This window comes from Fulmarus glacialis, unplaced genomic scaffold (assembly GCF_000690835.1).
Source record: "Fulmarus glacialis isolate BGI_N327 unplaced genomic scaffold, ASM69083v1 scaffold44357, whole genome shotgun sequence".
NCBI lineage: Eukaryota > Metazoa > Chordata > Aves > Procellariiformes > Procellariidae > Fulmarus > Fulmarus glacialis.
This window is the reverse complement of record NW_009224682.1, coordinates 3843-17117: the sequence shown is the minus strand read 5'-3', so window position 1 is coordinate 17117 and position 13275 is coordinate 3843. Positions and strand designations below refer to the sequence as shown.

Below are 13275 nucleotides of genomic sequence, written 5' to 3'. Positions count from 1 at the left end.
CAAGAATGAAACTCTGCTGGCTCAAAAAGCCAATTTGCTGGTCTAATTACCATGTCAGGGCACTGCCAATGGCTAAACTCAAGGATATGCTCAATGAAGTAGCACCAGTGATTAAACTGGACATTCTCCAAAAGTATTTCTTGCACATCCACAGGTTTAAGGAAATCAAAAAAAACCCCACAGGCTGTGATGGCTGAGGGGCTGCCAGGAAGGGGAGCTGAGAGTAATAATATGAGCATCAGAACAGATCATGAAAAGTCATGTGCCAGCAACAGCAGCAGACTGGACTCTGACGTAGAAGGCCCCTTCTAGGCATATGCCTTAAGTGCTCCATCATATGCACAGACTGGCAGGACTTGCCATTAGATAGTATTCAATTAACTTCACAACTGAGTGTTTTTAGCAAAATTAGATACAAAAAGTACTGACTACACGCTAACGTGGTCTCGCCTTCCATGGTACAATACATACTTCTTCAATTACTTCTACAAGTTTGCACCTCAGGTTTTCCAGTTCAATGGTTAAGGTCTTCTTTTCCTCATGAAGAGATATGATTTGATCTCGCAGCTCTACAGTTTGAGGAAGGAAATGAAAAATATATTTTATTCTTGTAAGAAAACAACAAAGGAAATGTCATAGCAATGCAAGTACAATCGAGTATGAAACAACTTAACGGCATACAAAGCGCCAGTTGTATTCAAGGTACATCCTCAATAATTTAGGAACTTCACATAAGTGTTCAAGTAATGGATCTATAACTGGGCCACAGTTTCAGATTTACTCTATTGAGGTAAGCTGCCTTGTTCAGTTCTGTCTTTATTTGCATTCTGAATGATTCATTTCCTGCTATAACAAGGCCAATCCTGCCACCACAGAGTATCCTCAGTCCTACTCAGGAGACCGTCACATCACAGAGACTCTAGTTCGGAGGTAGCAGAAAGCAATTTTTAATAGGCATCCTTTAAAACAAATTAATGCACTTCAATTCTTTTTGGATCATGAGTTCTCGTCACAAGGGAAATAAACAAAACAACAGGCAGTTAATACCTGGGAGGTTTTCACTGAAGAAATTGTCCTGAACAGCTGCCAATTTATAGTCTTTGTAACATTATGTGAACAGAGTCAGAATATAACCTTTACTGATGGAAGAGCTAATGCTTGTAATTTTCCCCTCAGAATTTTTGTTCCTTAATTATCAAAATATGAAATAAATTAAATTCACAGTGGAATAAAACATTTGATTATAATCACTTCTTAACAGGATATCAGTTTGCATACATAATATATCAAGGTTTAGGTTAACATAACACCACAAAAATATAAATTTATTGATATATATTAGCTTTCAGTAACTGCTCTCATTCCCTACCTGCTTCCAGTATTTCATAGCACCGCCGTTCATTGAATACCAGTCACGAGTTGAGAAAATTGTTGCTAAAAATCAATTGCAGATGACGATGACATGCCGGATGCCATTCTGTTTGGTCTCACATCTTGAAAATGTTGATTTTACTCCAGCCCCCGCCTCCCCTCCCCCAATTCAGGAGCCTCAGATTCATTTTCCTCCAAGTTAAAGACACACACATTCTAAAGTAAATAAAAAGACCTGTTTTCCCCGAAGATTCTTGAACCAAATCGTCTGGTTTATGGATTTGTGCTTTCCAGTGAAATTAATGGGGAAAAAAGTCTTACTGAAATTTATGGTAACTGGACTAAGGCAGGTCTTACAATACATGTATCAACCTCATTATCCAGAGAAGAAAGCATATCCATATACCTAAATCTTTATAAATGCATACAAGAAATGTTTCTTTTCAGATACAGAGTGTGCACTAAACTGCTTGACCAACACAGCTGAGTTTTCAGTTCTTGTTATATCCGAAAGGACAGCTAAAAAGAAAACTCAAGACCTATAAATGAGTTTCAGGTACTGCTCTGAGACCACTCTACACTTCCATCAGGAACTTACTATCACCTTTCCCTAACCTATGAGATACCTTCCTCTTCTTTTGCTTACTGAGAGACAAAATTTTATCCCTTTAATAAATGAGAGGGTGTTAATCAAAGAGCCTCAGACTGTACTACCTTATTTGTATATCCTTACAGAAAAGCAGTGGGAGGGAAGGAATCATTCCAAGAAACATCCGATATTTTGTTGAATGGTGAGAAGGCTAAAAGACTTCCCAGATCCCCAACACAAAACACAAATATTTGGAATCATAAACACATACAGAAGAGCAGATTTCACCTTGGACAACACCACAAAGCATTAAGAGGAGTTTTGAAAACACCTCTTTCATTACATATGGTCTTTCACTTAGCAGGTAATCCAAGACGTAACTTCAGATTTTTCCCTGAAGACAAATGCCATGCAGTTTGGTTTACGCTAGGGACACAGCCCTGATTCTGCCTTTTGGTACATGTTGTCAGATCACTCTGCTACTATACACACACATGCTTCTCTCCAGGCACAGGGATGGAATACCTTCTCCTATAGCAAATGGGATGCCAATGGTTTTAAAAATACTCAGCACTTGTAAAAGTAAGGTCATTAACATTTAATAATACGGCCAGAGAGAGGAGCAGAAGCCAGGAGTTCTAAATCCTTTACAACATGCCACATTTCATTCTTTAATGAATTCTCCATTAGACAGAAAGCATATGCATCAGAGCCTTTCTAAAATATTTCTCTAATTTGACCCTGCTACCCTCCTAACCACATTCTCCTCTGATCTGCAGCCAGAGTCTTTGCTCTTTTTAAATGTATCCTTGCATCTTTCTCCAATAAAAGTCAGGAGGAACACCAGAGTTTTATTTCCAATTCAGATGGTTTGCATGGTGTCGATCACACCGTTCCCTGCCTCTTTTCCTACATCTATAGGATGGAAAACTGCTTATTATAGAAGGGTACTATGACATCTTATTTCTTGGGTGGGATTTTTTTAAAGCATTTTTACAACATTCATTCTTTTATATTAGTTATACTTTGTACCACTTCATTGAGGCTGCTGCATTCAAACAGAAAGCAATTAACAAGGTCAGGCTGAAAGTTCAGGACAGCTGTACTTAGACATCATTTGCTATTGTAACTTACTACCAGGAAAAAAGTGAAAGCTTTTTCTTAAAAAGTGAACCACTTAATCTCTCTCTCTGTCACCAAATGCAGAATGTGGGCATTCCCCTTTTTTGGAAGGCATACAGAATCACAATGACTTCATCACAAAGTTAGATGAGAAAGGAAGGCAGATCTTGGGATTACAGAAATACGAACTGCCTTTCAAAAAAGAACCAGAAATTTCTTAATAAAGCACAGATTTCTCTTATTTCCATGTTCCTGAGCTTTGCTGCTTCACCCAGTAAAACAGTCCCTTTTTAGGTTGCTTGTTTGGTAATAGCTCTGGAATATGAATGAAGTTTGTGCATACAAAGGTACACAATGGAAACAGAAATGGAGAGTCCTGTCTTACAAGCTTTGAAATAGTGACATTGTAGCTGAAGCAATACCAAGGTGACCTTGTCCTTCTACTCAACTTTTACTTTGTTAAGGATCTGAAGAAATATTTCTTTTACCGACTCAGTAACATTGAACTCTCTTAGCTGTGTAGATCTCATTTTCCTATTGCATTGTAACTTACTTTGCAGGCTGTATATACTATACATTACACAGCATCACTACAAGCCTACCATGTTCTTACAGTCTTTCCTGGAAATCCTTTGATGACCACTCTCAGAAGCATGACTCGGAGCCAGTCGGATCTCTGGTCCAAACCAATACTGCCATTCTTTAGACAACTTTTGCGTTGTATGGTGGTGTAGGCTTAGCAACAATGCTTACCTTTTATTTGCTGCTGACAATGCACAGAATTGCATGATCCAGAGTTAGCTTCTGTATCTGTGGATGAATCATCTTCATCAATGTTAATCTCCTCAGTGATAATTTCTGGGCCCAGTTTTGCCATATAAAGCATACTGATTCTTTTCAAGGTCTTATTTTCTTTGTTCAGCTGAAAGTTGAGAAGCACAAACAGTAAGAAGCTAATTAGTCTGTCTTTAAGCTGCTGTGCAAGAAAAAAAAAAGTCAACTGTATTTTTTTTTCCCTTATCATGAAAAGATCTATCAAAGAAAGAAGACAAAGTGACATTAGATTAAATTCTCCATTCAACATTAAAATGGTCTGAAGATGGGAAGCTTGTCCTTCTTCTCCTCTGAGGAGGCTTGAATTCAACATGCTGCTTCATCCATGCCCTTCTTTCCTCTCTGATACTTCTGACTAATAAATACCCTGGGTAGGTTCAAATCAAATCATCAGCTATCAAGCTTACTTAATGCTACACGTTCTTCGTGATAGCTGCTTCAGCTCCTTACCCTTAAGCATGTACGAGTATCAACAGGAGCCCTAACTGAATGACCTGAAGAAGGGCCTTTGTTCTGGAAGGCTCGTCTGGTTTTGCGAGCTGTATCAATTGGTCAAATGAAAACTCTTACCTCCTTCTACGCCCTTATTTTGCTTATAAACTACAAACACCACAACTACTATACTCCCAATCACGGCAGAATTACTTAAAAATTCTTTTGAATTATTTTCAATCTCAGGAATTACTACTGTAGGGTCAATATACGTAAGATGAAAGCCGTATCATAAACCAATTCTTTACGGGTCAAACCACAAGTCAGAAAACACTCTGGGCTGGATGCTTAAACACATGCCTAGGTGGTGGATGATACAGAAGAGATTCTGTAATGCACCTCTGTCTTGACCAAGGTGCCAGGAAAAACTGAACAGGAATTGCTGCAAATGTTTCACTCTCACCATTTCTTTCACTGTCCTGCATCTAGACACCCCATGCCAGCAGCTCTTGGCAAGCTCAGCACAGTCTCAGGGGTGTTCAGGCATATGTTGACGTGACTGTCCACTCACCAGCAAAGCATTCCCTGCATTCAGGTCTAAGAATGAGGCTCAATTTTCTACTAATGACGTACAACTTGTTGAAGTCAACATGCACTTCAGAAGTCCAATATTTACCTTGAAATAAAATGTATGCTGAACAGTTAGGCTGACCCTGAAGTTTTACCTACGCAATCCTCTTTGATCCCACCTTTCCTCAGCCCCCCAACTACAGGAGATTTACTCAAGAACTTCTTCATCTCATTCCCAAAGAATCAAACTGAGCGAGTGGGACGGGCGGTGTAAGGAACCTTATTTAGTCAGCTCACAGAAACAAACAAATCAGCTTTGGCAAAGCAGGCCCATGGGGTTAAGCTAGTCTTTGAACTGCCCCTGTACACGCATTACAAGAAAAGTGCAAAGAAGAAGAAAAGTTGCATAAATACATTCATTTTCTTACTTATATGCTGATTGTCTATCTTATGAATTCTAATATAGTGTCATTATGCAAACAATTACGTAAATACCTCCAGAAAGTACATTGCTAATGCATTAAATTAAAGTGATTTCTTGCTGGTGTGATTTTTACCATATCTAAGGATGTACTTTGGGCAGGGGATGGGGGGAGGGGGGGGGCGGGGGAAGAAAAAAAAAGGCAGTCAGCATTGCTAATGAAATTTCGTTCAAAATTGCTGTAATCCATTTTCTGATGAAGTGGCTCAGATGCATTTTACACAACCAAAAATATATAACAGAGAGATAAAAACATTCTTTAATAATAATGCACTTCTGATGAGATGGAATATAGAAAATTACACACTTGCTAAATTCATCAGACTAGACGCAATCAACAGAGCAGCAGAGGTCACCTTTCCCCTGCCCTCGCTTTGCTTTCATAAACAATCACCTGAAATGTAATGCAGTGGTTGACTTTTTCCATTTGATTTAGACACTGAAATGTTCATTATTGTTTTATATCTCACACAGGACAGCTCTAAAACTTGTTTTCCATTTAACCTAAATGCATATAAAAACTAGATATCAAAATGCTGGTCCACGACTTACTGTTCCAAAATAGAAACTAAATTAAAACGGGTATTTTTTTCTTTAAAGGAAGGGATTGTATTTTGCATCTCACATACAGCTTATAGTTTTTGCCACTTCAAAACAATTTCACAAATCTGCAAGATTATACGAAAACATATATGGCACACGTATACAATCTCAAGTTAAAAAAAAAAAAAAATAAAAAAGAGATCGGATGAAACAGAATCACCATAATTCTTCTCACCTTAGAAGCCAAAGCCTCAGCACTTTCACGGCACGTCTTCTCAATTTCAAGATGGTTCTGAATACAGTTTACTTCCTCAATAACCATGTGAGAAACTAGGGGAAGAGTTTAAAAATTAGCCAACATTTTCCTGCATTTGACACATGCATTTGACACATTCATCCCATGATCAGTAATATTACATCTTTTTTTGTTAACTTTCTATGTAAGCATTTCAAATACAGGGAAGTACATACTTAGATAGTCTCCATGGATAAGGAACTGTTTCGAACATTGAATATCTGGTTCATTGCTTTACGCAACTCTCTCAAGCCATGTCTGCAGTATTAGAGGGGGAAGAAAATCAAGCATAAAGTTATGGAAGTAGAAGGCCAGCAGGAGCCTCCCTGACCATCGTCATTCACCATCTTTGTTTCATTAACACTTGAGGAATCAGAGTCAGACCACTAGGACTGCCCCTTCAGATTGCCAACATAATTCTCTTGAAAATTTGGTATGGATGCCGTTTTCAGAAGATTGGAACCTCGATATTTTTAAACCGCACGATTAACTCAGGTGTCTTACAAAGATTATTTTCACCTTCCGGTCTTCAGGTTTTTATGATATTTTAAGTATCATCACACTTGCTAAACACACTGTACATGAAGAGCTGCAGGACGGACATATAGCACAGGCCTGGGGCAAGTTTACTAGGAAATGGAGAAAGGAGTTAAGTGACCAAAGCCTCCATATTTGTAGTGCCTCCTACAGCACATACTCCACTAAAGTCAAATCATTAGCACGGCACAGTTCCTTCTTCTGGTTCTGCCCCATCAGCTTTGACGCTAGCTGCAGCAGCTGGGATACGCCCTGATGGATGCAATCCTGATGGAAACTCAACACTGCGTGCACTGCCGGATTTTTGACAACCTCAACTGAACAACCCAAGTTCTATATTACTATATGGCTGTAATGTCCAAACTGTTTCTTATTTGAAGTCTCTCTGTGCTTGAGCATGCCCTAAAATAAGCAGGTCTGACACCCAGCCTTCACAGTCCTACACAGATTCAGGCACCAGCACACACACATGGACACACACAATCTTCCGTGAGACCAGGGCCGAGAGTGAGCTGCCTGACGGCATCTGACATACATGTCTGTGCCACTGTATTTGATGTCACAGCTGCACGAGCAGGAGACACATCTGTCCTTTGCACTTACGGGATCCCTATTACAGCAGTGGGTACACATCACTGTATTGAAGATATGCAATACTCCTAGAGTGACCAAAAAGTTATGGAACAAATCTTATTTTGTAACATAGGATACCAATGTGAGATAGAGGAAATTTAAAAGCACAGATGCATTTTGGCTTGCAATTCCTGTCAACTTCCAGCAGTACATAGGTACTTAGCTAGTGTTGAAACTTGTCATCTGGGGATCTGGGGCAAAGCAGGAAACCCAACAATAGTTTCCCATCTCTCAGGCTAGCCCCTTGCTCATTGACGCAACTCCTCCTTGGCTCCTGGCACCCTTATTCAATCTAGGCAGCAGCCTGGATCCTAATTCTGCAAGTCATTTCATGGCACAGATTCCTTTTCAGCTCAGTGTCAGGATTTCCGTGTGCAGAAAGGACTATTCGCAGCTGAACAATACTTTGGAGCAGGAACAAGGTTGGAAGAATATAGCATGAATATGGAGGACTTTTTCTAGTATCTCCTTTCATTTTCATGAAGACAAGTTTAAAAAACTAGTGATTTCACACCACTGGGTAGAAAGTCCCGCCTGCCCTCTTCCAAAACTTTTGGCTAAAAACTGAGGAGAGACACTGAAGTCCTCTTTGATATCCAGAGGTCATCTTAATGACTACAACACAGGACTTCAGGATAGGAAAAAGCAGGCTGTTAACAAGTGTTATTTATGCAGCTTTATTGATACTTAGTCAATACTAACTTTTCACTAATAACATAGGAAACCAGCAATACATTGCAGTTTGCTGTCAAATCAGTAGCTGCATGCAAGAAACAAGTTCTACAAAATACGAGCAGCCAAAAAAAAGGGGCAGAGTATTGGGAAATCTTGGTCCAAAAACTATATTCACATGAAGTCTTCTAACAGCAGAGCAACCACACCTCTTTCTTTTATTGTCTTTTTATTTCCATTTTTTCTGGCTTTGGAGAAATTATCTGCTCCAAGCGTGACATACCAGCTGCTACATTTAATTTGAGAGACGAAAAGCTTCGGGTAGTACATGTCATATCTCTTCTGTTTTTATTTTACCTAGTAGAGTAGTACTACTTGGAGTAATGAAATGCTTTGGGCAGGATGAGGGAGCAGTGGACATGCAGAGCTGCTCCCATTTCACAGACAGGAATCTAATGGCCTCAAGCAAGGCTAAAGTTAGGAAACGAGGATTGGGCTCACATGGCAGAACTAGGGATTACTCTTGGTTCATTTAAACTTAATTAACCTGCAATTATGATTAACTCAGGGGAAAAAAAATCTTTCCAAATTAAATACAAAAATGTATTATTTCCTAAGTCTGTCCAAAGTTCTTATTATGTCAATATTAAAATTCATAAAGCTGCACTAAGTGGCCTGAAACATCTCTAACCTTGACAGTTTTTTTCAGGGGTAATAATAATCCGCAGCAAATGCAGGCCAACCAAAAACCACTTAACTAATTAGTAGTTGCAGTCACCGAGAAAACATGAATCAACACTGTTATTACAAGTGGCACATTTGAGTGGCATCTAATTATGACTTGATGAGCACGATACTTGCATTATCAACATTACTACTGCATCCCATCAGGGACTAAAAGCCGCTGATGGCATTGACTGCGAGAAACTCCCACTCAATGGTACTGCAGCACCCAACAATCTCCTTGGCAGGGGCACCCTCACTAAATGACATGTTAAGCGTAATTACTGGTAGACATTGTAAATAAACAGGATTGGAAGTGAAAATTGTACCAAGTGCATAAGACACAATCTGACACATTGGAAGTGGCAGCCTTAATTGAGAGTTTCTTTGACTGCTCAAGATCATTTCAACTGCATTTCTCGGAGGACAGTGATTATAACTGTGGAGACAGACGGCATAATGGTATCAGCACTGCTGACAGAGCAGTGAATTAAATTGTATCTGCTGTTGTGTGAAAGCCTTGATGAGAGGTACAGATCCTTAGTGGTCTTATCATTATAACACAATGGTCATGTTGTCATCAACCTTGCTGGCTCCAATTGAAAAGAAATGATTGTGTGTTGAAGCTTTCCCCCCCACCACCACCTTCTATCTCTTGTGCTCAATAGAACCAATTTTCAGAGAGCTATGAAATCACGCAATAGGGCCTAAAATGCAGCTGCTTGGCATACAAACGGGGCCCCATTAAACTGGAATCACACACAATATGTGTTTATGCCAGGAGAACAAATAGAAGCTGAGTACAGGCCAAGTTTATTCACAGACACAAAGCCGATGTAGCTCTTCATCAATATAATTGCCTTTTATATTGTCGTTTAAATAATGGGCTCTATTATTGCCTTAAAATCCTAATATTCCTGGCATTTTATCACTATGTTTACAAGGTATGTCCTTTAAAAATGTGAAAGGAAGATAAAAGAAACCTATAAAATTTTACAACATCAAATATTACTTCAAATTTTAAGTCTTAACTACTTGACATTTTCTGCCACACTCTGGTATTCCTTGTATCATAATAGAAACAAAACAAGCTGCAATTTTTTCCAGAGGAATTAGACTTCTTAGAGAACATTCTTACCTCACAGAACAGTTATCTAAGATCATTTAAGGCAGTAGATGATTCCTGTTGATTTTAGATTATTTTCCATAATTGTATCACATGAACAATTATAAAATAGAAGTGAGCAAACTCCTCTATTAACACAGTCACACAAAAGTATAAACCATGTGATTTCCTCTCCTGCATTAACTTCATCCACATTTCTGATGCTTCCTCATGCAGTTCACGATACTGGCACAAACTAGACATAACAGACCACAATCCTATTGTAATTGTCTCTTCTAAGGAGCTATTCCACTAGGATACTTCCACTCCCATTAGATGTGCTTTGTTGCTTCCAGGCACCATACAGTTTCAATAGAACCATTACCATAGAAGTGTAAAACTGAATATTGACATTCTCACAGCACAGACAAGACAGAACTTGCTTGAAAAATTATCAAGAGACAGCAGTTCATCCTAAAAACCTTTATTGGTGTGTCTATGCTTAAAGTAATTTTACTCCTTCTTCATGAAAAAATTACCATTATTATTATTATTAATCTCAGTGTAAGTGGGTCAAATCCCACTCAATCCAAGCATATATCATTCCAAAAGTCACTTGCAGAATCCAGGTGAGCTAAAGCCACATTTGTACCACTGGACTTTCACCACTTTGCATCTTAAGAATGGCTACCTTTGTCAGAGCGTATAAATGCTTTGACAGCAGTTAGTCTGACAATGGTCAAAGTCTCACTGGATTAACTCCTTAAAACAAGGCTTTGAAGGAGAAACAGCAAGTGGACCTGAATCTCAGCATTCTTAACACTGCTGTAGAGGAGGATGCAGAGTTATGTTTGTAACTCTCTATATCAAAAAATTCCCACTAACATTATCAACTTACTTTTCTGAAACTCCTCCAGTTTTTTGACAGCCTCATCTCGTTCTTGCTTGATTTTGTCACACTGTAGGAGAAGAGAAAATTGAAATTAAACACTGATCCCAGTCAGTCACAACATGCAAAATCAACAAAGATCAACTGCCAGCACAATAACATACAGAAGCCTATCAAAGCATCATTTCTTTTTGCTCTCAGTCATGTAAGATAGAAACTATGCATAAAAAATTAATTACCCAGAGTATTTCCTAACCAAACTGGCAAGTTGTACTTCATCTTAGGTTCCAATTCAGAGCTACTCTGAAAATATTTTAGAAGAGCCACATTATGCAAAACTGATATAAACAGTCATCCGTGTTCCACAAAACAGTAAAAGCAATACTTTGCATGTTAAGAATATGCTTTAAGTCTAGTTTCTTTAACACAAATAGACTTGGAAGAAGAGAGGCCTACATTTCTATACCTACCATGTGCAATGAAAACCTCAAAGCCAATAAACAGGGACATGCTGTTCAGTTTCATAACATCATGAGCAAAGCTTCAGCCTTGAAGAGGGGAAGACACTCATTTTCATACTCTGAGGATTTCCCATCACCCCAGTTTTATTAATTTTGGGGTTAATGCTAATACTACCCAGGGCTGCAATCACTGATCTTATGATGGAAAGGCTTCTTCAAAGAGAAAGAATAAAATAGACGTTAAATAGACTTCTCTAAGAAAATCCCTTCTATAAGCAAATGAAAGAACTCAAAGAAATGAGTAAACTTCACAAGAGACACAGTCAGTGATTAACCACACTGTGAAAAACACATGACCCGGGGGGAAGTGTGACCGGCACACAACGTGTCTTACACATACAGCATACCAGACATCCTTCCTCACATGCCGCTGTGTATGTTCACAGTAATAAATCAACGCAAAACCATGAGTTAACTTCTGGAAGAGATCTGTGTGTCTGAGTTGCTTACAGTATAACTGCAATTACAAGGATACCGGTCACTGGAACAGAACTGGGGAAAAAAAACCTGAAATGATTTTGCTCGATTTTCAGGTTTTCCACATGAGGACCCACTTTGAGTTAGCTGGGAAAGGAGCCTGCTGTTAAGTAACAAGAAGGGGAAAAGCTCGATTCAAATGCAGCCAAATTCAAGAGAACTCTACTATCAGCTCCGGAGGACCTTGGATGAGGCCCAAAGAAGGATCTGTTCTTCGGCAAGGAAAGGATGCCATTGGTGTCACCTCAGGGGCAGCCTCCACGCAGGCTTTGGAAGCAGCTGTCGATGGCTATCTGTGGGAGCAAAAGGAGCTGCACTCAACAAGCAATCTCTCCTCTCGTGGCACTGGGGTGATGAGGCAAGGGACAGCTGCTGAGGAGGGGGGACAGGTCAGTCACCAGCTGCTGCAAAGGTCTGTGAAACAAGGAAGAGCTGCGTAAGGAGCAAGACATGCTGAGCAAGCGGCGCCGGACGAGGACTCACCGTTTCATCTGGCCCTATTAGCAAAGAAGCTGTTTAAAGCATCTTGCACAGGAGAGGTGGGGAAAAGAAATCTGTGCGTGAATCTTGCTGTCCTCCCTCTCAGTTTCCTCAGCAAAAATTTGCCTTACCTTACTGGCAGAAGTGCAGTCTAAGAACAGAAGGCAGTAAAAGACACAGAAAGAATTTCTGATTGCTCCTGCAGAGCACAGCTCCGCTGCAGAAGGGGATCAGTGTGAGCTGCTGCCTCTTCATATTTTACAAGAGAGACACTGTAACCACACTGGCATACTTCACCCACGGATTCTTCTGCATGCTGCAAGCTTTCAGCCCACTGCACATTAAGCGAGCAAGTGCTTTTAATGCTCAGTTTAAAAAAACAGGAAGATTAGCGTTTTAAGGATCTGATCTGTTGCCTGTGGAAGTCAACAAGACGCTTTCCTACTGATGGAAACCTTGATGTAGAGGACGCAGTACACTCCCTATCCCAATGGTAGGAAAAACTCCTTTTGAAATCCTCCAGCAACATGCTGTAAGGCGTAACAGTGTTCCCTGTGCAGCAAAAGGGGAAGTAAAATGACCTATTGCACTTCACCTTGAGTGCTATTTGCAGAGAGAGCTCCATTTGGACCACGACAAGCCGACTATTCTCCTGATAGCTACGCACGTCTCTCTGCACAATCAGGGTCTGTAGATTTGGGTCTCTGCAGAGCAATTCCTGTTCCCAGTTGCAGCTTTCTGAATATTTTCCTTTTGCTGCTACTGTGCTTCAGAATGAAAGAGCAGGAAGAAAAGGAGAGTGGCAGATTGTTGTCCTTGCTGAAATGATCAATGGAAAGCACTTTGCGTTTTGTCTTGCAATCAAACCCATGCAAGCAGAGCTGTTACAAGTCCTACCAAAAAACCAACCTAGTTTATCTCCAATTTAGCTAAGAATTGGAAAAAGTTGAGATTATCTTTAACTACTTGTACTATTTCAAACTGGAAAGTTATGCAGACAA

General features: G+C 39.7%; 1 protein-coding gene across 1 annotated transcript in view; it reads right to left on the bottom strand.

Moving 5' to 3' along the window:
* KIAA1598 (KIAA1598 ortholog) overlaps positions 1 to 10860 on the bottom strand; it is a 48582-nt gene extending 37722 nt beyond the window's left edge. The window contains exons 1-4 of the mRNA XM_009582213.1: positions 10806 to 10860; positions 6178 to 6272; positions 3836 to 4004; positions 472 to 569 (exon numbers count right to left, since the gene is read on the bottom strand). Of these exons, the coding sequence (XP_009580508.1) occupies positions 472 to 569; positions 3836 to 4004; positions 6178 to 6264 (354 nt within the window). The 5' untranslated portion in view covers positions 6265 to 6272; positions 10806 to 10860. The remainder of the gene's footprint in view (positions 1 to 471; positions 570 to 3835; positions 4005 to 6177; positions 6273 to 10805) is intronic.
* Between the last annotated feature and the right edge of the window lie 2415 nt (positions 10861 to 13275).